General features: G+C 40.2%; 1 protein-coding gene across 37 annotated transcripts in view; it reads left to right on the forward strand.

The window, feature by feature from the left end:
* The window catches only part of camk2d1 (calcium/calmodulin-dependent protein kinase (CaM kinase) II delta 1), an 82,850-nt gene that overhangs the window by 15,257 nt on the left and 41,708 nt on the right, over nt 1–25,885 (forward strand). For all 37 annotated transcript variants that reach the window (XM_047338713.1, XM_047338717.1, XM_047338712.1 and 34 more), the window contains exon 3: nt 22,924–22,983. In XM_047338713.1, coding sequence (XP_047194669.1) covers nt 22,924–22,983 — 60 coding nt within the window. The remainder of the gene's footprint in view (nt 1–22,923; nt 22,984–25,885) is intronic.

Consider the following 25,885-nt stretch of genomic DNA (forward strand, 5'->3'; position numbering starts at 1 on the left):
CTTAGACCAATTTTCATCTGCAGTCCCAGGCAGGTTGATGTTTAATAGAGAACAGAGGCAAACACAGCAACAGAGAAAATATATATATATATATACACACACACACACACAGCAGGAACGTGACATGGTTATACAGCCACCATCTTTTGTGTTAAAGATTGTGTCAGCACTTGTTGTGTTAACTTTTGTAGAATGAGCTTCTTAATAATAATGATGACGATAATGGAGTGGAGGACACGTTTGTAACTTTTCACTTTTTACATTAGAATCCCTTTGACATTCTTCTTGTTCATGGAACATGTAAGTCTTGACTGTACTCGGTCGTGAAGTCAACATGTAGCTGTGGGAACAGGAACACTCTTGGAGAGTACTTGTCCATTTCCACCTCATGTCAGAGCTGGTGTTCTGCCAGTTTCAGCAAGATAACACATGAGTCACCTTTTCTTATCTTGAGTCTAGAGTCGAAATATGTGCTTCAGCTAGTGTTTCTGTATGACCGCACCACTAACACTAGAACATTAACTGATCTATAATTGGCAGCAATGCAACAATCAACTATTTATATTTAGGCCTAATTTGCTGTAAATATCATTGTTGTAAGCTTTCATTCACACATCACTCACCAAGCCATAAAATGTTACTTCATTTCCTGTCATGCTGAATTTGGCACGGTTTAAAACACAATCCCTTTTTCATCCCACCTTATTTCTCGTTTCTCTTCTCTTCTGGCTACACAACGTTCAGCCTCTATTTTTTTGGCTCCGGAACATTCTTTACTCTCTTTAATTCAGCCTAATAAATATTGTCGCCGGTCTGTGTTCGGAGACCAGTGGAAATCTCCCCAAACAGATGGTCACTTTGCTCGGCGGCGCTGGGCGGAGGAAGAGCAGGCTAGTTCCAGTTAAACTCAGGGATTCCACTGGCAATTCTACTGTGGTTACTCATAAAAACACAATGGAATCTGGAACACATTCCCACAACTGTTTGAGTATATTAGTGTTTCCACCCACCAAAGTGTAAAGCAGAGGATGTAAGTTAATCAGTTTTTATTTTAGAATATAAACACATCGTTTTTTTTCCCTTCTTTTTTCTTCAACTACTTAAAACACAATGGCTTTAACTAGAGTTAACCAACGAAAGAGTTAAAGAAATTCAGTGTCACTGAAATATTGTTTAGCTGATTTTTATCAGCTGATTTATGTTGTTGATTACAATCTGTCTGCAGCACATGTACTAATAAATTATAAACAATGACTCTAGGTACATACACATTTATAAAACGAATTGAGATTGATATCTGTATTCAAATCTAGCATTGTTGTGCTCTTAAAACAAATCAAAATAAAACCGCAGTGTGTGATGATGTTGATGCCGCTATACAGGTTGTTGTTAGTTGACTTAGAGGAAAGAAAAAGAGCTGAAACCCTGAAATTCCTTCAGTTGAAACAGTTCAGAATAAAATGATGTCTGAAGATTGAATACATCGTACATTGTGGGAATGAAATGGTGCATAGTCAGGGGCCCTATACATTTTTTGGAAACTGGCCCCGCACCTTTACATGTATTAGCAGTTGCTGCTTGTCATGTAGACATGGATGTGCAGAAGACATTGGATACCAACATTTATTTTTCTGTGACAATGGATGTTTTATTCACAATGGACATCTCCGGTAATAATATCCTCGGAAAGTGCAAGTCACACAGAATCTAAAATATTTGTCACATGTTCAGATTTTACCTGGTGAGTAGGGTAACTGTTGGCACAATTCTCTCCCTCCATGCACAGTTTGACAACCTCAGGGTTAGAGTCAATCGATCAATCAATCAAATTTTATTTACAAATCACAATTTGTCTCATAGGGCTTAGAGTGAAAAACAAAACACCCCCCCAAGCTGAAAAGGGATAACCTGACCGCAATGTCCAGCTGACTGAAAGAAGTGTAACAAAACAATTCAGTCTCATTATCAGGCCAGAGAAAGCCATTTGTCACAGTCAATAATATAACCTTGGCAGGCTCCCAGGACTGGAATAAGAAAAAGGAGACATGGAAATGAAGTGAACAATAATTGCCAATCAGAGCAGAGTATTTAAATGACGTGCTCAACAGTCCTAGGTCCCAGTCTTGCTTCTTCTAAGCACAAAGAACAGAAGGTCATCAAGTGTGACATAAATCTCACAGGTTTTTCCAAATCGGGTTGGTCAGGTTAAGTCTTGTTGTCCATGGTGCAGACACACAGTTTCCCATTTTTTTTTGGGAGCTGCCTTCTTGCTTTAAACGTCTTGTGTGGTGACTGTTGCACCAGGTATCTTGCGTTAAGCTCCTCAATGCTGTCTGTCACCTGTGGTCGTAGGTTTCTAGTTACTGGCTTTGAAAATAACTGGAAACGAAGGCAGGGATACACAGCATCTTCACTGACATGCATCTTACCTTTTTTAAATGAGGAGGAATATGCAAAAATATGTAACAAAGCTGTGAAATAATAGTGTCAAAGCTTGATTTACATGCCTGTGGCCTCATTCCACAGCTGTTGCTTTTTACGAAAGAGTTTAGAATCGGTTTAAAAACTGTGACATATACCATTGAAGGAGGAAGCCAAGGGAAAAGCTTATTATTCAAAAATATACACATGCCAGTGGCCGTGTTCCCATATAAACTACAGCGTTTTCTTTTCCGTCTGTTCTGTCAGGTTTGACTCTGGGAATGATAATTGAGGTTGTGTCACATTGCAGTCAAGATTTAACGCCTCCACTTGAGGTGACTCACATCTATAAATTGACTCAATGAGCTACAAGAGAGGGGGGGGGAAAGGGTTCTTATTCTTTTGTGTGTCCGTGTGCATGATGTTAAAAGCTGTGTGTGTCAGAACCCCTGCTACAGCCCCATTTTTCTAAGTTTGAGTCAAAGTTGCAGTTTATCAAATGCGAATTGGTGCTGCAGGTGACAACCTGTTCAACAGAGGAGCTATTAGAGGGGGACTTCGTGAAGGGAACAAGTCCATTAAAATGTACTTGTCACTGAGAGACTGTGTGAAGCATGAGGAGTTTTGTTCTGTAATGAAACAAGTTCCAAGTTTGAGAGCACCCTCTCAAGACCTTTGGACTCCGCTGTCTGAGCCTCAGCTTTTCTGTTTTTCTGAAAAACCTGAACAAGAACACGAGAATATTGACTGATTTGATCTATCCCTCTACGGCCAAAAAATATGTAACTCTGTTGCAAATTGCTGTTTTGCTCTTAAAGCCTGAATTGGCCTTCACCTTCCTCAATTTTTTCTAAATATGTGAAGTTTTCTGGTGTGAGGATGAAGACCAGTTAATATGTTTATGGTACTGTTGCTTGATTATGCTGCTCTGAATTAGTTGTCCACAAGTGCCAGCTGTTTGCCGAGAGACTGCAACACTGCCCATTCTCTTTGAATAATAATATTTATAACACAGATTATTGTTCTTCACAATATACTCGAGAAGGAAAGTGGGAACAAAATTATGCGTACCTTTTTGAAGTGTGAACAGTCTTTTGTTTCGGTAAGCCTCTAGGGAGATAAATTATAGCACGGGCAGCAAGGATGACCTCTTTCTTGTTTATCTCCAGCCAGTCTGGCCATAGCTTGCTTTGGTAATATTGACCCACTAACACCCATGCATCGCTAGTTTTCTTCATGGCCTGTATTTATCCACTACATCCTAAGCATGGTTGAGCAGTTAAGGTGTCTCTAGAGGGAGCTGTGTCAACAATGCCTCCAGTGATGTCATCTAAGTTGGCATCAGTTGGGTCTGAAAACTAAAAGCTTGGAAAGAAAAAAAAAAAAAAGGTGTTGTGAAAGTTGGATCCAAGGGCAATCATTTTGATATTGTACAATGATGTTATTTTATTGTTATACTTTTAGCCACTTTAGTCATGACATTGATGGTTGCACACCAACATCCAATAATAATAAACTGGCCACAACAGTTAGCTGTGTAGTATTGTGTCCTTTGGACACAAATCCAACATTGGATTTGTGTTTTTGTGTACTTGCGTGTGTAATCCAGGGTTTATAATCCCAGTCTCGTGCTGCCATCCCTGCATCGCAGTCAGAGACTCGCTCACCTCCTCCTCGCTTGCAACTGCTCTGGATTATGTCCTCTCCTGGCTTTGTTTTCTCACACAGCCATACATCTGTCTAAAAGCCCTCCAGGGCATGAGTGGTTTTGGAACAATGACAGCTGAGTGTTAGGAGGAGGAAGTGGTAGTCGCCCAGTATGTGCGTTGAAGCCACATTCAAAACTCTCAAAGCTCGGCATATTTTTCCATCCCTTCGCGGACAAGATGGATTGGGCATCATCCCCGGTTTGGCCAGTACCCAGGTGTATTTTCCACATCGGCTCAGAACTGATGCAGAAAATACATATTAATCTCAAGGTTCTTCTGAGAACCAGATTCAGTCCACTGAGCTCAGAGTGCACTGGGTCAATCTAAAAGCATGATCCCAGTTCAGCAAGCACGACCTCACTGCACATATGTTCTGGACTAATTGTTTCTTCATGCCCACATTTACAGAAAATAAAAGACGGTCTCAGGATTTTTCTCACTCATATGTCTGTGACACACACAAACAAACACACTTCTCCTCATGCCGATAGTGTGATCACTTTCACCTTTAATCCCATGGACAGAATCCGATTAGAGTGCTGCTCTAAGGTAAATTTGGCATCGACTGCTCTGTGTGTGTTTGTGCTCTACAGCCTTTGTCAAACATGAACACACACTTGTAAAACTTGACTTCAATTTCATCCATTTGCTGATAAGAAGTGCAAACATTGCAAGGGTTTATTTAACCCTTCCAAATTTCTGATTTCTTTGCAGCATGCAAGAGAGTTGTATGATTAATACACACCTCTGGTGCTGTAATGACTTGTGAGCCTTGGATAATTAAGGCAGGTTAGTCGGGGGTTAAACTTAAGTCCCCATTCTGCTCAGTGGAGAGTGCAAGCCAGCAAATGTTGACTCATTAAACACACTGTTTTCCTGGCCAATGGTGACTCACGCCTGAAGCACAGCCTTTGGAGCTGATGAGCCAGAGAGAGGTGGGGGGGGGATGGGGTGAAAGATGGTGGGGCAATGTGGCGGGTCATGTCCAGTCGAGAAGCTCGTTTTGGGGCCAGAGAATCAATCTGACCTTCTGGTCCAGCAGACCTAAAGCTGCTTTGACAAATCAGTATGGTAGAAGTTATAGATTGAGTAATAATCATAGACTGCATATAAAGATGGTTGACGTGACAGCTTCCAAAAGTGAAGCCAAAACATTTTGTTGTCCCCTGCCTGATCCATGTTAGCAGATGGGACATAGGTCAAGCTCAAGTTCTTATTATGCTGATGTCAAAGGACGGCAAGATGGAAGCGTTGGTATCTGGGAAATTCTGGCTTAATTTCTGGCGCTGGATCAGCTGAGACTGACTTACAATTGGTCTTGCTCCTGGAGCAAGAAAGTAAATGCAAGAAAAAGGGCCTGTGTTCTAGACTAGTGCATATTTCTAGGTGAGAAACATTGCTGTGCAATGAAATATCGAGCTGCTGTTGCTGCTATTACTACGCAGCAGCATCTCAGAATGCAAAGCGCACCTGGCTACAGGAGCCGTTGAGCTCAAAGTCACGGATTACCCCTATTCTAACGGCAGGCAGCTGGTGAACATAGTGCAGCATTTAATAGCTACGGAGCCTCATGATTTTCTCAGGAGACCGAAACAGAGCTGAAAGGAGACTCATTAATGGACCCTCATTCATCAGGTGGACAAAGACACAACTCTGAATCAATGCTTGTTTTCCTCCATAGCTGCTGGGTATGTACTGTAAATAGGCAAATGTTTGCTGATTTTGTTATCGGTGAATGGCAGATAAGATGGATCTCCTGGTTCTCATCTCACCAGCTCATTAGGTTCACATATTCTTGACAAAAGTTACATGGTGTTCTGAGGACCCCAAGTAACTTTGTAGATTGTAGAACATTTTGAAGTTATGTTTGTACGAGGGAAATAATAGAAAAATATAACTTCATATAAGCATATGTTGGCTTCTTCTGTTTTCTCTTTTTTTCTACTTATTTCCCCCACACACTTCCAAGTCCATTTCTTCAGCACGTCTTAGCCAATGTCAGAAAGATGTGAGCTTGATGTCAGTTCCTACCACTTTCAACGTCCTGTAAAATCCAGCCTTGGAGAATGTTCAGGTTTGACTTTCCAAAGTGCTGACCAAACATCATCTTTAAGCCAACACAGACATCACCACCTTACTGTTGTGCGTCTGCAAGAACAGGATCCTGGATAAGATTTCCAGTTTTCCAGTTTGTGGTGAAATGGTGAATCATGTTCACACTGCAACCCTGAAACACTTGACAAATGGATGATGGCAGCAGAGTTTGCTGTGTCTCATTGATGTACAATCCATCACTGATGGTTTTGGAAAAGTGACACTGCAATGTTGCCAAGACACTGGAATATTACATTGGAAAATAAAACCATGATTAATACCACCGCCGGCTTTTCGAGATAATTTATTGAAAATCATATCATGTGCCCGTTTAACTTGGTTTTTCTTCTGTCATTTGCAGTGTTGCAAAACACATTCTGTTACTATTTGTTTATTTCAAGGGGCAACAAATGAAAACAAAACTTTCTGTAGAACGAGTGCAAATTTACAGTTTTATTTTCATATTAACGGATTTTCAGCTTTCCTAACATAATGTTTTAGAAAATAAAACGTCATGGAAAAACTCAGTCTTTCACCATCAGAGAGACTAGAGTTTAGGGCCATCAGGTATAGCACACACAATATTGAAGTACTTGAAGTACATTTACAAATATCCTTTAAGGCCATGTGCTCTGTATCTGTAGTTAAATACACTTCAAAAATAACTCCCCCAACACTGGTGGCAGCAGGTCAGGAGAGGATACGAGGGATTTTGGCCGCAGTCGAGCTCAGCTAAGATTAGCATCTGTACAACTTGTTTGCCCTGGTTCTGTGTATATTCTGTATAAAGATAATAATTTGGTCAGGCATGTCGCTGCTAACATGATTATTTTAAGCTCACACAAGCTCCATGAACCAGATTATTGTAGTTATTGCTACATACAAGAAGATTTTGCATCTTTCAGTTCCTTGTTTTGGTTTTACAGCCCACAAGTTTGCTTTGGTTCACTCTCTGGATGAGTAAATAACCGGCTTTTGGTTAACATGTTGTAAATAGACTTTCAATTAATAATAATTTTTCCATCACGTCATTATTAGGGTTATCTTTACTTTGGCCTTGAGACTTAACTTCTATCTGAGAGGCTGGGTCACGGAGTGATGGTGTGTAAAAAGTGTAAAAGAGGTATGCATACACCAGAAAGGGAGGGTTTAAACAAAATGGGACATGTAGAACCACTTATTTTGAATTATTTCATTTAGATCTTATGCAAGTGGTAAAATAAAAGTCACATTCTGGATTGATGAATATGAAAAAGAGTGTAGAGGACACAAGTGACTGTGTAAACGTGTCAGGATCTAAACAAGGTCGACCTTTCCCAGTGATCACACAGTCCGAACCTGGAGGCTTTGTCGCCCTGCTTTGGCAATCCCAGCTATCCTCATGTTGTCCTGTTACTGTAAAAAAAAAAAAAGACCCTGATGCATCATAGATTTCAAGCTAATGAAATGGTAAATGTAAATGCTACAAAAACCTGCTTCCACTATTTGTTCCTTCATCCCTACGAGTCCTGTCTTTTTCCTCCTCAGAGTTTCTGTCATTAATGTGTGTGTGTGTGTGTATATAGATATAAACTCTGTACATAACCTCAGAGACATGGATTAACTTATGTGTAACATATCTTTGGTGAGATGTTATATTTGTGAGATGATGATGATGAGTACAGGAATGGAAGGAGGCTAACCAGTAATATTGGATGAAATGATTGAGAGGAAAAAAGGAAAGCGAAGGATAAAGAGAGTGAAAAGATGAAAGAGTGTGTGGGTGGCGGTAAATGAAGGTCGCCAGTGGGGGATGTACTCAGAGCCATATGTGCCTGGGCTTTGATAGACAGGTCATGTGCTCGTATGTGTTTGTATATTCCCCATGGAGCAGACTGTGCAACTGTCAAGAAACTGACGGGATCGTTCTCCCATAACCATAATGACAACAAACAATCAGTTTCCCACTTGGAACATACACCATTCCCGGCTTTCATGCTAACACCCCGTGCTAGCTGTCCAGGCAATGCTAAAGGGAAATGAGCATAATAGATGAGCGTATACCAGGTTCACCAGCTGCCTCTGTCTCCTTTCTCAGCTTCATTTTGATGTCAGACAGGACTTTCATTTGCATAATTGTGATTTGATCGGCTGTTGCCTGCGCTATAATTCCTGCAAAAACCAACACAAGCAAAGCGAGGCAAAGCAACAGCAATGCAGTTCGGCAATGCATTACGTCACCCCCTTCAAAGTGAATTAGCAGCATTTCTGTGGAATTCTCCAACTCTTACATGTGACTGCTCCAACTTTGTTTTCAGGTTATTTACCAAACTCATAGATTTTGACTCTTTTGGGGCTCATCTTCGCAATTCCAGATGTGTGACTGTTTCCGTTCATTGCTAGCGAAGTCATAACTTGTTAGCCGGTGACTTCTCCCAGTGTCAGTGCTCGTAATGACAAAATGTTCACCGAAGCCACATAGTCAGCCTTGTTGACCATGAGTAAAAATGTAAAGACAAGTTCTGAAGCTCCATGGATCTCCATTGGAGGGCAAACACTTTCTTTTCAGGCTTGTAACCTTAATCTCTTAGACCCTACATAACTGCAGCACTAACTATTTCCCTGCATGTCTTATCCTCCCTTTATGTTTGTGAGCATGCATTATGCAGATGTGTGTATTTCTGTATTGTTTTGAAATATTTTTACCCATTGGAACGTGTGACACCCAGTTGCTTGCACATTTCAGGGTAGTTGGTCCTGCGGCTGTTAAAGCAGGCCCAGGCTTGCAGAGATGTGTCAGTTATTGAAAGGTGGGCAGGAGATCTGTAAAGATTAGGGTTGGTCTATTGCTGCTAGAGTGTAAAAACATATTTCAGTTACTGTATTCCAGTGGAACTTGAACACTCGCATGCACGCTTTTATTCCTAAAATGGCTTATTGTCTCCACTAGGGCTGCACAATACATTTGTCATTGCAATGTCAACCTGCACAATATACGTATTGCAAAAGACTGCTAGAACTGAGATAAATGGTGTTCCATGTGCCATGCTTGTCAATATATGTGGCCATCAGATGGTGCCCTACATAATAAATTAAAGATATTTAGATCATTGACAGGCCTGTCCAGGTTTTTTCCTGCATAAAGCATTGCAACCCACCTCCCGACCAAATTCTGGAAACTGCTAGTGGACACACACACACACACACACACACACACACACACACACACACACACACACACACACACACTCTCTGTCTCTCTCTCTCTCAGACGTTGATTTATTTGAAATAACGCCACAATATCGACTCTGATCATCACATAAAGATTGATACTTTTCTTAAATGAGTTAAATCTTTCTTCAGAGCAGCGTGCACATTTATCAGCCCATCCTTCTGAAACAATTAATTGACTATTGATTATTTAATCCTGTCAACCCACTGTTGGATTAATTACCGCTGTCGCCTCCTGGTGAAACTTGTTGAAATGATGCACTTAACGTCTTCACTGTGGCATATGTCTTCTGTAAAATGTGTTCAGACCAAAAATAGCTCCACTTAAAATAATTTACAAGTACAGGACTTTGTCATCAACAGAGCCCTTTCTTTTTCTTGAGTCACGCAGGGTGTAGACAGCTATCATGGCAGCATCTTTCAGCAGAGAACACCTAATGAGGTGCCCAACCTGGAATGTGCTTTGCTTTGGGATCAGGATGTGAAACATGGATTGGAGATCTGTGTTTTCCAAGGATACTGTTCCACTGGGAACAACAGCTGTGGGAACTCGGGATTCTGGGCATGTGTGAGCTTGTGTGTCTGTCTGAACAGTATACTGACACAAAAACACCTCTTCCTAACAGCATTAAAGCTATGATGCATCTGTCACAGGTACTCTTGAAATGCTATGAAATGCTATAATCACTCTCATTTACTTTAAGATCTTGACAGAAAAAATTAAAAGAATTGTTGTAGCACAAGCACATAATCTAAAGAGAGAATAAATCCGTACATTCGAGTAAAATACCATGTTATAATGAAGTTTCTGCAGTTTTGTTTATAAAATCAAACTTGCTTTATGGCAACAACCCCTGGGCAACCATGGGAATGAGTGCAACAGTCCTGCGAAGTAATCGTTTCTAAAATGAACATGTGAAGAGTTAAAAACAGTGATTTATTTGCCAATAACAGTCGTATCAGATGTATGGCTGTCCCATAGCGATTAGAGTCAGACAAACGTATTATTAAGCCAATGCAAATTGTCTGATATGAGGCTTTCATAGACCTATTGCTATCAGTGTTTATGTTTGCCATTATTTGCATATATGAAAACTTTTATTTATACAATCTATAATGCAGAGAAACACTTTTGGAAATGGTGTCATTACACTGTTTGTCCATTCCAAATCTTTTGCAATCTTCATTTATTTGTTTAGATATTTACAGTGATCAATACAATGTTTGCAAAGAGATTAACAATGCAGAAAAGATGTGCATTTTGTTTATTTTCCAAATTGAAGCTCTTTATATTTGATAGGATTTGTGTTATTTATAATATATTATATCGTTTATGAATAATTGCCAAATTATCTTTATCTTATCTTTTTAGGAAATATTTTACTCCCTATTATCAGTATCGGCCTCAAACTTTAAATCAATTTAGGTTTTTTTGTAACAGCCATAATAGGCAACTGTAGAAATGCAGAGAGGAAAAAAGAACTAATACACAGACCAAATAAAAATACATCATAATAAAAACATGCAAAAAAGAGAATACAGGTAAATTGCAAGTTGATAATTTCCTTGTTCAGTGGTTTGTAGTTTAGTAGTATTTAAAATCAATCGGTGTGAGAACACCGCTCATAGTCTGACCTCCTGCCGGGTTTATGTTCTGCACTCAACTTGTCGGGAGAGGAACTCTTCCTCTTATCAGTTTTATGTGCGAGCCGGGGCACTTGCCCTCTTCCAGTCCCAGATTAGAGGCAGCAGAGGGGATTTAAGGGTCGGGCCTTTCAGTGGGCACTCAGCCTGAGAGCAAGGAGAGAGGGATTTACTGAGCTCCCTGCGTCTTTCGGCTCCGCTCTCATCACAACGCAAACTGCACACAGGCATTCAATGCGCTGGCTCTCTACTGCTCCACACAGCACTGGTTTATATTGCACAAGATATGCATTGTAACATTGCACTAAATAACATTTGCTTCGTGAGATCGCTGCGGTATCGCTGTTGCCTCATCCTTTCAATTCTGTTTCATTGTGATTTCTAAATTACTGGTGGGTTGACAGGCAGCCAGAAGTGGTACAGGCAGCCAGGCAGAGCAGCAGATGTACTGTAGATATCCGTTTCATAGACGGACGGATAAACTAGTAGCTCTTCCCCGGATTTCTGCTCCATCTTCCCCTCCGACTCCGCTCCCTTGAGAGCAGAAAGCAAAGAAGTGTAAAGACAGAACAGTTGTGAATGGGGTTGGGGTGGGGGTGTTGGGGAGCAACACAGTGGGAACATTTTCTATAAATATTTTGTTGCCTCAGAGGAGTGTACTGTAAACAGGTAGGGGATGTGAGGGCTGTCTTAGAAACCATCTGTAACGCTTCATTCCACCTGCAAGTCTTCGTGTTTCCAATGGCGGCATAAAAAAATTGGAGCTAAAAGAAATCTGTAAGCTGGTTTGCCTCCTCGCCCTGTGTCATCTCCCTGCGTGCATCACTTCCTGTGTGTGTGTGTGTGTGTGTGTGTGTGTGTGTGGCTCACATTTCCTTCTGCCTCCTCCCCTCACACGATTCTCTGTACTTCTCGACCTGGTATATAATCCCCCTCCAGTCCTGCCTTCTTCTCCCTCTCCAGTTCATTATTTTTACTTACCTGGCTCTTTGACCCTGCTAAAGAAATGTCTTCTCTATTGTCATGTCACTCCTTTGACCATCTCTCATGGAGGGAAACTGTAAAAGCAGTTTTTCAAGAAGGCTCTGCAGGTTTTTAGTCTTGTCAGTGATTGCCATGTTTATTAATTAGACAAATGTCCATAGTGAAAATGCTATACATACCTTCCACACTCCTCTGTTATGGAGGACTTGTGAAACGTCATCCGTCATAGTATGCTTGTCCCAGTTTAGTGTCCAGTCCAAATGTCTGAAAGCTGTCTTTGATCATGCCGTCATTTTGTGTCACCAAATCGATTGAATACTGAGACTGATGTCAAGTTTCCCCATTGTGTACTGAGGGGTAACAGGACAGCAGGCTATAGAGTGGCCTGTTTCAATTATGGTGGAATAAAGGTTCTGTTGTCACCACATAAAAATACCCATTTTGGTTTGAATAGAGTAGTAGTAGTTAAGAGGTATTTTTGGCGCATGTACTAGACAGACACCAAACCAGACTTCCAGTCCCTTCAGCAGAAAAGCCTGCACCATATCAGAGCTCGGGTGAGTGTCTGTGGAAAGCTTCAACTTCCTCTGTGCAGAGAAAGCTGAAATGAGCTGTAACCCGCTCTGAGGTGAGAGGCAGTTGAAGAGCTGTTAAAACAGTTTGACACCTCATCCCTGTCTGGTTTGAGTCTCAGTGTACATTAAATCAAGGCTGCAGGTAAAAGTGCTGGTGAGAACTGAAACCCCAAATGACACCATCAGACTTTGACATTGTTTGTGATGGTTGACACTACAGTGTTAAAGCACCTAGGTGTTGGTATTTTGACACTGTAATGGAGTTACTGTTCAGCCATTGTGTTTAATGTGTTGTCACATGAGTGAGCGGGGGGTTACAAATGAAAGTGTCAACAGTGTCTCCATATTTTACCTCCATATAGTTCATGCGATTACATTGTCTTTTAGTTATCCAAATTTTTACAAATTTTTATATTGTACTAATGCCATTTCATAATGACGTCATTGTGACCTAATGTATGACAGATGATTGGTTAATACAAAAAAACTGGACATTTTTCTCAACTTTTTTGTTGCTAAAGTTATTGCAAATTAATTCATTATTTTTTCACATAACACATATCACTGAAGTCAAGAAATTAAGTTGTATAGTGCAATGATGATGACACCAGATAACAATGCCAGACATTTTTATTCCTATCTTTGTTAGGATTTAAGCCTGGGGAAAAATGAAGAATGGATTCATGTTAAAAAGTGTTTCTTAGTAAATCTCCCATTTGCAGACATGTTAAAATTTTGTATTGACAATGCAGAGTTGACCAGGGCACCATTAAATAAAGAAAAAGAGCATCCCTCACTGTGCAATTCACTGCCCCTTGGGGAAAAAGTACTCGGCACAGAAACCCAGCTGGTGCGTCCAGCCTCCCCCTCCTTCCTTCTCTGTCTAACAGCTGGGCCTGTCCTCTTCCTGTTTACACTACATCAACTTTATCACATGAACAGTCCAAGCCATCAGTACATGTCCTGTAATTGCAATCTGGCTATTAGTATTAAAAATAAAAAAAGAAGGTAAAGAAAGGTGGTGAAAACCCAGAGGCTTTGTGTACATCACCACAGTCTGTATTGAATCCTGCATTTTAGAAACCCTGTCCTTTTATCACCAGTCCTCTGAATATCAATTTACAGATATTAGCCATATGTTTGTTAGGCATTTCTGCCACTGATGTTAATCTCTGCACTTAGTCATTCCCTACTCATTACTTAACATCCAGATCCTCACAGACTCCAGTTCATCAGGACTGAGAGCTGAGTGTGTGTGTGTGGCGTGTGTCAGGAGGCTGGACTGTCAGATGCAGGATTATGATGGATGTCGCACTGACTGCTCTTGATGGCGTCAGAGTGTCTGGCTGCTGTTGATAGCGGGCAGCGCGCTGACAGCAGCTTCCCCCCAGCGGTGCCACCTGCCTGCCCTCACGCTGACTTGTCATATCAACATGCCACCATAGCTTGAATAGCCGGGTAGAAAGTGTATCTGTAGGGTGCTAAAAGTGACTATATAGGTTATTTTACTGTGGTCGAGCACTGGTCTGACAATTTGCAAGGCTTAATGTCCACTGACGAGGCCTCTTGCTGCTTGTCAGAGCGAGAATGGAAAACTTGTAGAAGATGAATGATAATACAGCACGGTATGGGTGCAGAGAACAAACATTTATATTCACCATTAGTTTGGTTTTAGCGCTCACTGAAAATCTGTAATCATCCGTGTCTTATGTGAGCTGCAGATACATTTTTGCTCCAGATTAGTAAAATCGCAGCAGGGATTTTCACTCAATTTTCCCCTTTTAACCTTTTAGAAATCCCAAAGTTCACTCCTGTCACGTAGGGATGATGGCTGAATAAAAGTAGCAAGATTAAGAATATCTACTACCAATGACGAGTGCAAATGACCCAGCCTCTAACACTCTTTTTCCCCTTCTTCCCTCCTCACCTCCATCTCAATCCAGGCACACACACTCTGAATGTTAGTCACACCTGCTCTTTGCTCTTGCCCACGGCAGCATCAGTCCGTCTCTGTGTGTGTTTTTTGTGTGTGGGCATGTGCTGTGGTTTCCTGGCACGGGTTATTTTTAGCCTCATACACGTCACATCTGTGTGTTGTTGTTTTTTCTCTCTCTACTGATGCACTCCATGATGTCTATGCTTCTTGTTTTCCTGTTTTACTGCTAACAGGCAGGCAAATATGGCATGGACATATGATAGATGGAGCTTAAATAGATGCCGTCTCCCACACAAACATACAGTACCAATGCTCCAGCTTCCCTTCTTCTCTGCCTTGATAAGGAAGCAGAGTTGTCACTGAGAAAGCTTGCTGCTGCTTTTGAATAGCTGGTTTTTCCAGACATCTCACATGTTGTATTGAATTCATTTTCCTGCCCTTTTCACCCCATGTTACCACGATGGCAACATCAGCCATCTATGGTTTGGACAACATTGTGTGGTCTCTGAGATGGTACGGTGGCTAAGTCTAGGCTCTGGATGGAAAATGCTCTGTGGCTTTAAGTAGGCCAGAGCGATTTGGCTACAACTTAGCCTTGTTTGCAGTATGTGTCTGAGTGTGTTTTGCTGTACCACAGGATTTGGTCTCTGAGGAAGCCCAGATTGAGACGGTGGAGTTGAGTCGAATATGATTTGAATTTGAAGCAGGACAAATGGACACACTGGAGATAGACGTGAAAAACAAAGAGCATTTTTTGTTTTACAAAAAATGTAATTCATGAAGAAAGTACTGACAGTTGTCCTTAGGGGATGTCACTGGTTCCTTTAAGGTTATGTCACAGACAGCTGTCACTGTATTTGTCGCACATTAAAAAAATTACGACAAAGAAGGCTGAGAATGAAACATCATGCAACACCCAAGGTTTCTTCTTCATTATCACATCTCAAAGCAAAAGTAACCACAATTGAAGGTTGGGCAAAAGACCTGCACTCAAAACCTCATCCTGTTTGCATTATAGTGCTGCAGCCTTTCTTCAAGAGTTTTGTCTTTTGCATGTCTTCATAGACCTGGTGTGATGAACCGTACAAATGGGAATAACCCTGGACTCTATCAGTCTCTTGACAGAGACAATGTTATGGCAATGTGACAAGATGTGAAGGAGCCTTGTTTCCACTAGAAGCATCATCATCACTACAGTCTGACATTAGATGCCTTGCCAAAGAGAAGCAATTCTAGCATTCACATTAGAAAGATCGGTGTGACATTGTTGTGATTCAGTTATTCAGTATGGCCCTCAAACAATGTCATTAACATTGAAATTGGCCTTGACAAGAAAATGTTTCCCATCGTTAAACGGGCCTTCTTCCACATGTCGGCATACTTGCCGAAGTCTTTTGCGTGAAGAGTTTGTGACTTCTGGATTTTCCCTCTGAATTCGGTCATCAGGAAAGGGACGGTCCAACAATTTTAGTCTGAAGCACACAGGGCATTTTTTGCTGCTGCAAGGTTTTGCTATTCTTACTTTTCCCTTAAGAAAGCAGCTGACTCCCTCTGTTCAACCCCTCGTCAGCTTATGTGCAGACAACACACAGGGAGTGGCACACATCAATGCACACATCAAGAATCCTAGATAACTACTGCTAATTGCATTTTGACAGGCCCCTCTTATTACAATTCCTGCAATTACACCTACATACGAGTCTCCAGAGCATAGCAGCTCCACCAGTAAATAAATCCATGATTATTATGATTGCTAATAATGATTGTCAGCTCGAGCATCAGAATAGATCTATGTGGCAGACCTATCACCTCTCTGTAAGGCTGCGCAATGAGGATCGACACATTGTCGGTGAGAAGTTTGCTTACAGCCCTCAAGTGATTTTCTTATTCATGAGCCAGTATGCTAAGGATTTGTGTTTGGACTCCCCGGCCGTCTTGAACAAGAAACCAAAGAGCTTGCAACTTACTTAGTTTTGGCATTCAGGATTACCACTTATTTATGGGGTTGATAGAAAACTGCTTTTGAAAAATGGTTCCTCCACAATGTTTCTCAATGTCTGAGGCTGACTGAGCCGGCGTTGTGATGTACACCTCAATGAAAAAATATCCTGTATTCTTGCAGCCCATCAGTATGTGCATGGCTCGACAAGGAACCCATGAAATAAGCCTTGGGGAAAAGAGTAGGAGCAGTGACTCATATCAAACTTATCAATATTCAGATGCAGGAAGTTTTGATGCATCTGTTTCTTAACTTCAGTCGTGAGGAACTGATGGATGTTTGGACGAACGGTACAACAGGCTATCATACAAAGGGATATTACTTACACTATAAATGTATAATCTTCCAATAGTTAACTCTATTATTTGTTATGTAAAATGGTTGAAAATTGCTAAAAATGCTCCTGACAGGTTCCAAAAATCCAGGGTGACGTTATCTAATTGCTTGCTTATTCTTTTATGGTGTATCAAGACAAAAAGTAACAAATTCTCACATTTGAAAAGCTAGAAACTATATTTCTCTTTTGTTTAAAAAAAAAGCAGTTAATGGTTTATCAAATATTACATAATAAATATATATATATATTATAGATTACTTTTCAGTTGGCTACGATTAATAGTCAACACATGCGACCAAGGATAGTTCCCTGGGGCACTCCACAAGACACCCTTTGAACAGAAGGAGAACATTTGACAACTGTAACAGAAAACCCAAGAAAAACCACAGACACTGACCCATTTCTTCAGTTTGTAAATAAGTATGTTAATAACGTCCCTTAAATTCTAGAAACTGTAACACTGTTCCACATATTGTATCCTCCACCCATCCTTGCCTTTTTCTCCATTCCTTCTGACTTAAACTGCACGTCCTAGCATCACCTGAAAAGGGGTAGCTCTGTCTGCTGGAGTGGGCATTTAAAGGGGAGAGCCAGGGAATGAGAGTCGGGATGTTGCCTAGGGGAATAAGAAAATAAAATGGGTTAGGATATAGGTAGGCTGGTGTCCGAAGTGTGATTTTTATCCCTTTCTTTTTGACATTTTCTTATTACATTGACTCTCCCAGTCTCTCGGCAACAAAATCCATTAAACACCTATTTTTTAAATAACAGCAAGTGAAAATGAGGAATGATGGATTCCTTTCTTCTACTTACTCAGCGGTCAAAGGTTAGTAGATTGAAAGAATGTTTTTTTTAAATTTTTTTAAATGAGGTAATGGCTTTTCTGAAAATGTGCTAGTTTTGAGATGATTTTGTGACAGTAATGACTGTCTGGGCACATTGAGGGATTATTTTGTTAAGTGACTGAACCTGCAGGCTCTGGATGAGGAGCCAGATGTGCTGCTTTGCAGTACTGTGGAGGCCGCTCATCTGATCAGTCCTCTGCCTTGAAAATAGCTGCTGTCCTCGTTTTCTCTGGCTTGGTGAAGATGTTTGGGAGTTAATGAGGGTTTTCTAAATGGGCCAGCACCAGAGTGAATCACACCAAGGTCTTGGATTCATGATTGTGAAACATCATGGGGTTAAAATGCTTTTTGTGCTGTGATGAGGTGAAGTGGCCTGTGAATCCTAGCTTTGTTTTTTGGCTGATGTTTGAAGACTCAGACCGAGGGCTGTTTCACTACTCCAACTAATAGCACTTTTCCACCAAATAATCTCTTCTTATGGTTAGGTTTCTTAACTGATTCTGTTAAATTTTTAGAACCTAACAAACCGGCCAACATTCCCACCAGTTTTGAGCAGAACCATTGTAATCAAGGATGTCTCATTAATGAAGGGTATTGAATAATGCCCAAAGAAGCTCCTTCGAACCTATAGAATATTTGTTAGTTTTTGGTTTTAGCTGGGAATTAACTTTGCTGGTTCTGAACCAATTTATTCTTGATTGAAATGCTCTAAAAGGTTCAAACTCAGGTGCATAACTCCACCAGCCACACATGTCATGTTGGAGTAGTATGTATGTAGATATTTCTAAGAGACATGTTTATGTGTAAATAAACAATACAAGGAGTTATGTATCTTGCATATTATTTATTCAAATGTTTTACCTATGGGTCTTTTTAGGGAGAAAAAATCAAGTCATTTTTGGCAAAGATGTGAGGGGTACACAGACTAAACATAGGCAATGAACAGTGTACCTGTGTGCATGTCCTTAAAGAACTCTAAACATCCAACTGCTGAAGACATCGGATTTCAGCCAAGGATTGCATAAAATCCGTGTACCATTTCAGCCGCAGTTATTTTTATTGCCAGAGGAACTTCTGTTCAGTGAAAATAGAAAGCAAAAGTCTGAGTCAAATACGTACTAAAAAACTGAAACGAATCCAAGTTTTGCTCTTACTTATTTTTACTTGCTACCTGACTCATAGGTCTGCAGTCCTAAATAAAACTTAACAGCTTGATGTGTGTGCAGGATCTCGCAGCCATAAATCATGCTCAACACCAGCTCTGATACTTATGGGTAAGGGTTAGGTTATCAAAACACTTGCACCTTGTGTGTTCGGGTCCCACATATATTACTGAGTTAAAGAGACAACAGCTCTGTCCGTCTTGGAAACATCCATATTGCCTACAGCTAAGTGTAGATAAAGATTTGTTTCTGTCATTGCAGAACTAGGATTGAATACTGATATATATATATATATATATATATATATATATATATATGTATATATATTATATGTAACTATAAATAATATAATATAATCAATGAAAGAGTTAATATTGTAACACCTTCAACAATTTTTTTCTCCCATTTACATTATCACGAACTATTCAATAATCACATTGTCTCTGAACAGCGTCAATAACAGAATAACACCTGTTAACCCCCCAATTTTTTTAATACTGTATTTTGGATGTTATTGGAAAGATGCATGTAACAGCTCCAAATAACATGCAGCAGACTGATAATGAAGACAGTGTAGCAAAGGAAGGAAATGACAGAGTATAGAAGGAGAAGACCAGTTGCTTGTGGTTGGAGATCGCGAGTGTCAATCCTGTTACATCACAGATTAGGAGCAAGCCAAGGGTTGGATAGAAATGGGGATGTGGAGAAAGGGAGAGAAGTTGTCTTCAACCCTGTGACCACGAGGATTACAACCTCTGTGAAAGCACATGTCATCGGTGCTGTTAGGATTAAGAGACTTGTATACCAAGGTGTGATTAGAGATGGTGCCATGACATCTGATTGCGGCCAAGATAGGATCGCAGAGGAGTGAAACATGGGTGCTGGTTGTGGTTGCGCTTGTTTATATATCTCTACTGCAGTTTCCTTTTTTATTTCTTGACCAACTCTACAACCACTGGCTCATATGTCTTAAAATGTGTCTTGAGGGGGAACATGAGTGTTAAAAGTAAACGTCACTGAAATCTGTCCAAAGGTTTTTGAGATATTTCACTCAAACTAAAACATTTCAGCCTCAATGTGGTACAAGAGGAAAAGTCAGTGCATCATCAAAGGTATGGGGATTTATCGTCTGGTAATGTGGAATGAATAGGATTTTATAGCTGTTGTTGAGGTGTTTCAGTCTGGACCAGGAATCAATCAACTGATGAATTGATGAATTGAACTGATGGCAGTGTGTCATATCTCAATATTGTCTCTTTGTGAAATATTGTCTCTGCATTGGTTCTAGAAAAAGGAAGAGACTTTGGTGGTAGCTTGGCTACGAATGATCACATGTACCTCAAACTGCTGTCATGTTTATCGCCTCATGTTTTCGCAAATCTTCATGAATGTCATTGTTGGTTAAACAGCCTACAGTATTCTGACGTTATTTTAAGGCAGTGTCATCTCCTGTTGTTGCACATGAGCTCCACCTGACACTGTACCTCCATTTTCATAGAAGACCCAGTTTCATGTGGCTGTTTCATGCCCACTTCTCATCCACAATGGTGAATAATACATACTACAACAAGAGCTGTTTGTTAAATATTTAGAAGTCTTTTTGGTAACTTGGTGTTCATTAATTCAACATCCTCAAAACCCTCTGAACCCGGTGACACCGCTTAGAAATCATTTACACCTGGTATTATGTTGGTCTCAATTTCAGATTGTATCTAGATTTGATTTTACCCCGATTACATTTATATAGAACCCATCGGAGAAGCTATGTTGATGTGTCCACTTCATTTCTTTTAAAGGGGTCTTGAATCGTGAGAGGATCACTTCCTGTTCTTACTGGCTAATGGCAGTTAGCTACCTAGCTGCATTAACACTTGTGCGGCCATTGCATTTGCTACAGTGTATTAGTGCTTTTAGATCAATCGACCGGTTTGCTTCATTTATTTGTACATTATTGCTTATAATATTCATTCAGTATAATCAAGTAAAGTCAAAGTGCTGATAAAACATTTGATTTGTTTTTTTGTCTCCAGGACACAAAAGTAAAATTGTTGTCATCCTGGTTTCAGAGTGTATTTACTTAGACCCCACCTTGAAAACAACCACTCAATTTAATTTGCCTCAAACTCAGGGAAAGAAATCTATTATTGCTACAACAGTTTGCTCTACAACAACTCTACTGTTCTCTGAGTGGCAGGAGAGGATGTGTGATTTAGAGTTGGCACAGGACAGAACCTGTTAAAATAAATAAAAACTCCACTGTGTGAGTGTACTTCACAGAAGAGCAAATTCTGTAAGTGGATGTTAACATTTATACACTTCACATGCTCATAGTTAATGAATAAAAAGGCCTGTCAAACAGAGATCAAATACGGCACCTGGATTAAACAACACGGAGGCCTGATCATATGTAAATGTCAATTGGTTAATAAGGGCGTAGCTTTTTTATGACACATTGTCAGTGGCAACAGACCACTACTATATGTATCATAATGGTTGTGTTACCAAACAAGCAAGTCGAAATGGTTATATTTTCACTATTTAGCCCTAATTTGGATTTTGGGTCTGTGATTTTTATGTTTTTCTTCACAATAGGTGGTTTGGTTTTCATTGAGCTTCAGCACGCGCGCGCACACACACACACACACACACACACACACACACACACACACACACACACACACACACACACACACACACACACACACACACACACACACACACACACACACACACACACTTCAGCTATATCTCTGACATGATGATAAGGTACACCCACTTGTTTTTACCAGAGCTTTCTTTAGTTTCTCATGGTCTTTATTGGGGGATGGAACTTGGCAATGCATCTGTTGACATGCCAGCTTAGCTGCTGTTTTCCATCAATGTGTTTTTAAGCCTGAAAATACATTTTATTGAACATTGTAGTTTGACTCAACAATCCCAACGTTGCGGATGACGACCATGTGTTAGAGTTAAAGGGGAAAAAGTGTGGGACATTGAGTTGAGACCAATTTGTTGAACCACTAATTCCAATTTCAACAGTAAATTTCATATCTGAGACTCTTGTAAGAATTTATTTACAACGTAGAAAATGATTGACTGACTGCTTTGTCGCATGGTGCCACAGAGCTGCTGAATAGTCTGTGATTATGCTAGTTTTTTGCCTCTTTCAACAAATGATTTCCATTTTTTACATGTCTCCACTCTTTTTGTCTCTGTCTTTTACATCTTATCCTCCCAGATGCATTTATCACTGCCACAGGGATATAGCTGCAATGATCAATCCCTTTTAACTGCTATCTTTATACACACAACGCCATCTGTGTTTTTTGTCTTTTTAGCACTGTCCTGAAAATGTGCCGCTCATAAATGTGCCAATACTTCCAGCTTAGCCTCTTTGGCTTTGCTTTGGTTTGTTAGGCTGTGAATGAAAGGGCTACTCCAAAGCAGTGTTACACTTTCATGTACTGGGGAGAGACGGGTTTAAAACAATGATCACATCAGTAGAGGCTGAGCTGTAACTTAGTCAAAGCTCCCAAAAGAACGACTGCTACAGTTGTTGTAACCCTTCATAATGAAGGCATATTGGTCACAGGCTGTATATCTCTAATATATTTGTGGTCTTAATGAAATTCTTCTTTATTATTCAGTCATTATACAATGCCAATCCTATTCTTTAGTGTAGTAAATGTGTATTTGTGTGAATGAGCAGAGAAGCTGTGATGATCCATAGAAGCTGGTTTATATTGTGACCTCAATATGCTGATTTGAACATTTACTGCATTAGCAGTAATTCTGGAGACGTTTCCTTTAGATTAATCCCCTGTCCTCCTGTTTACTGTAATGACTTGTGACAGTTGCTCTTACTGCTCATCTGTTCCCGGCAGGAGGGAGAGGTGGGCGGTGTTTAATATGTGGAATCTCCGTGGAGAGGTTTGAAGAATTGCAGGAGGGCTCCCCCCTGACACAAGCGACAGATGTGTCATTATTTCTTTTTTTGTCTCTACAGATCACCAGAAGCTGGAGCGAGAGGCCCGCATCTGCCGTCTGCTCAAGCATCCCAACATCGGTAACTTGCACTCCCCTTCTGTTTACCTTGCCTGTCATTATGTCTTATGTCATTAGAGTTATGTTTAATATATATCCATGTGTTTGAAAACATACAAGAGGTTCCAGAGATCTATAGAACATACCATTTAATATTTATACATTTTCCTTTTAACTGCTTTTGACTACAAACTGTATCTACACAGAAGCCAAAGAATATTCCTCACCTACAGGCATGGCGATGACATACAACATCATGCTTAGACCCTCCATGTAGGTAAAGGGGGGGGGGTCCTCATAAACTTGCATTTATTACCTAGAGATGTACACTAACCTTAACACAACAACATCCACACTGCTAAACCAACTGCAGAGTAGGCAACCTGCTTCCTGTTTACACCAACGTGCACATGAGCGGTGTATGTGAAACGTCATGTAATATGCTTTCTCAGGTGTTATTCTGGACAAAGATATTTTAGATAACATAAGGTAAACCTTTATTTTTTGATTCAACGATAAAATGCTCATCTGGACGAAGATCATTTTAAATTCTGTTTTTATTCTGTTTTAACCCAAAACATATTAGTAGCCCAAATTAGACCAGTATGGCGACAGAGTGAATGTGCACAACAGAAAGACAGACCTGCAAAATGCAAGGAAATGAGGATACAGACTCTTTACAGTAAATGGAAATTAGTTCTGCCTTAAGCCAGGTTGTTGAGGTTAGTATATTCAAATAATGCTGTACCCAGGCTTGTGGATCAGCTACATCTAAATAGAGCACTTCTGTATACATGACCCCCCCCCTACAGAGGCCTAATGACTATAATTACCACCTCAGTAGTGACTTCGCCACACATTGAAAACTGGCATTTATTGGTTGTTTGGCCCCCTTTTATGCTTTAAGGGAAAACGATAGATGAGTGGGTGGCGGCGACAAAAGAATGGATGATAGGGGGTTATTTGGTCCACTCGTCTATTGTCCTGGTGTCAGAAATCGACTCACCAACATCTCACCACGGAGGCTTTACAAAGAAGAGGGTTATTTTACAGAGGTCTGGGTTCCCATGTCTAAACTTTATTTCACTTTAACATAGTTATTTCACATTTTACAGACACAGCGTTGATAGGTGGTTAGTTTACTGTCAACACAAAAGAACTCAATAAATATTAACTGCTTCTCATGGGTCCAGTTGCTTGACAGATAGTAATTTAGAAGAAAACCTCACAGTGATACTGATATGTGAGAGTAACAACATTTGCCAAAAATCTATGATCTAAACATTTTGTGAAATGGTTTTACTTAAAGAGACATTTAAAGAATACATTTGTTTTTGTCACCGTACATTGTGAACAGCAAACATACATATGTTCATTATTTTAAATAGTAACTATTGAACCCTATGTCAAGTCAGGTTTAATTGACAAAAACTAAACTTAAATACATACATTTCTGCAGTTTACTGTTCTTGATATTAACACCATTACACCAATGTTACAGTTAACAGCTGAAAGGCCTGAAATATCCCAGCACATGCATCAGTCAGGCTTTGCAACATGTTTCTCTAGGAGCATTCTTTTAAAGGTCTGCCATTGTGACCATTGAAGAAACTTTATCTAAGACATTTATAGGGAAAACTAAGAATAGCTGCCAATCTTTGTGAGTTGCCCTGTAGGATCTTTCTTTTTTTTTTTTGCTTTGTTGCCACGTTCCTTCAGTTGACAGTTTAACTGTCATGCTGAGCCCAGTCCTCTGCTACTACACCTGTGATACTACCTGTTCTTGAATCTCTCACTGATGTAACATTGGAATTTGTATTAGTAATTGTTGCATCAATAAGGTCTCGTCAGGTGTTTGAAAACATTGTCTATGTCTCAAATTTCAATATTTCCAGATGTCTCACTTTGAAACTAGGACTCTGTACAAGGGTCTCAAATATGCACTGGGCACTACATACATTGTATTGTGCCAAATCATTGCCGCTAAATCCCTGGCTAAAACTAGGTCGCTAGGTCCCTGGCTAAAACTCCCATACTGAAGGTGCATGTAGAACACAAGGAATGAGAGAAAATGCAATGTTCTGTTAGCTTACTGAGCAAATTAACTGGACATGCTGATAGCAGACTGGTAGTTTCCCTTTATATTCTTGCTTTCGGTTAGGCTAAACAGAATAAAGCCTAATTGATGATGTATTTTGGGATCAATACCCATTATTATAAGGAGTAAAAAAAAAATCGTTTAGGTTGTTGGACCATTTGCAATCGAGATGATACACATTTACTTAAGGATCTGTCGCCCGTCTCATGGTGATTGGCTGTTACTATTCCATTCACAAGCATCCAGCTGGGGGAAAGCCCTCACTCCCTTTAAAGGTTCCATATATAAGATTTCAAATATTTATGCAGCAGCCAACATATATTTTCTATAAAAAGACATAGTGTCCTGAGCAGACAATGAAGTCTCACTCCCTCTGTGTGCAGTAAATATCACATTTAGAACCTCAGAAATAAGTCATTACAGCGTTAGATCCTTAAGATGTAGTTCAGGAGATGGGCAAACAAATGTCAAAAAATCGTTTTTTAAATGTTTTAATCCATCATTGTACAACCTGACCTGTCTTGAACTTCTCTTAAGCCCTGAAATTGGAATCAGCTTTTCCATAAAGGACACTATTTCACATTCATACAGTCACACACACACACACACACACACACACACAGTACAACCAAAGGTATTACCAACAGAGTCCATATTACCCAGGGAAAATATTGAAACCAGCAGATGAGCTATTCCCTGCTGGCCCGATAAGAGGCCAAACACAAATCAATCATGTGTTATTGAAACTGAGACAAAATCAATTGTGGCAGAGCTTTCCACTGTACTGCCTGTTTAGATCTGCTCGACGGTGGCTCCTAACTGCAAT

This window comes from Hippoglossus stenolepis, chromosome 23 (assembly GCF_022539355.2).
Source record: "Hippoglossus stenolepis isolate QCI-W04-F060 chromosome 23, HSTE1.2, whole genome shotgun sequence".
Lineage (NCBI taxonomy): Eukaryota > Metazoa > Chordata > Actinopteri > Pleuronectiformes > Pleuronectidae > Hippoglossus > Hippoglossus stenolepis.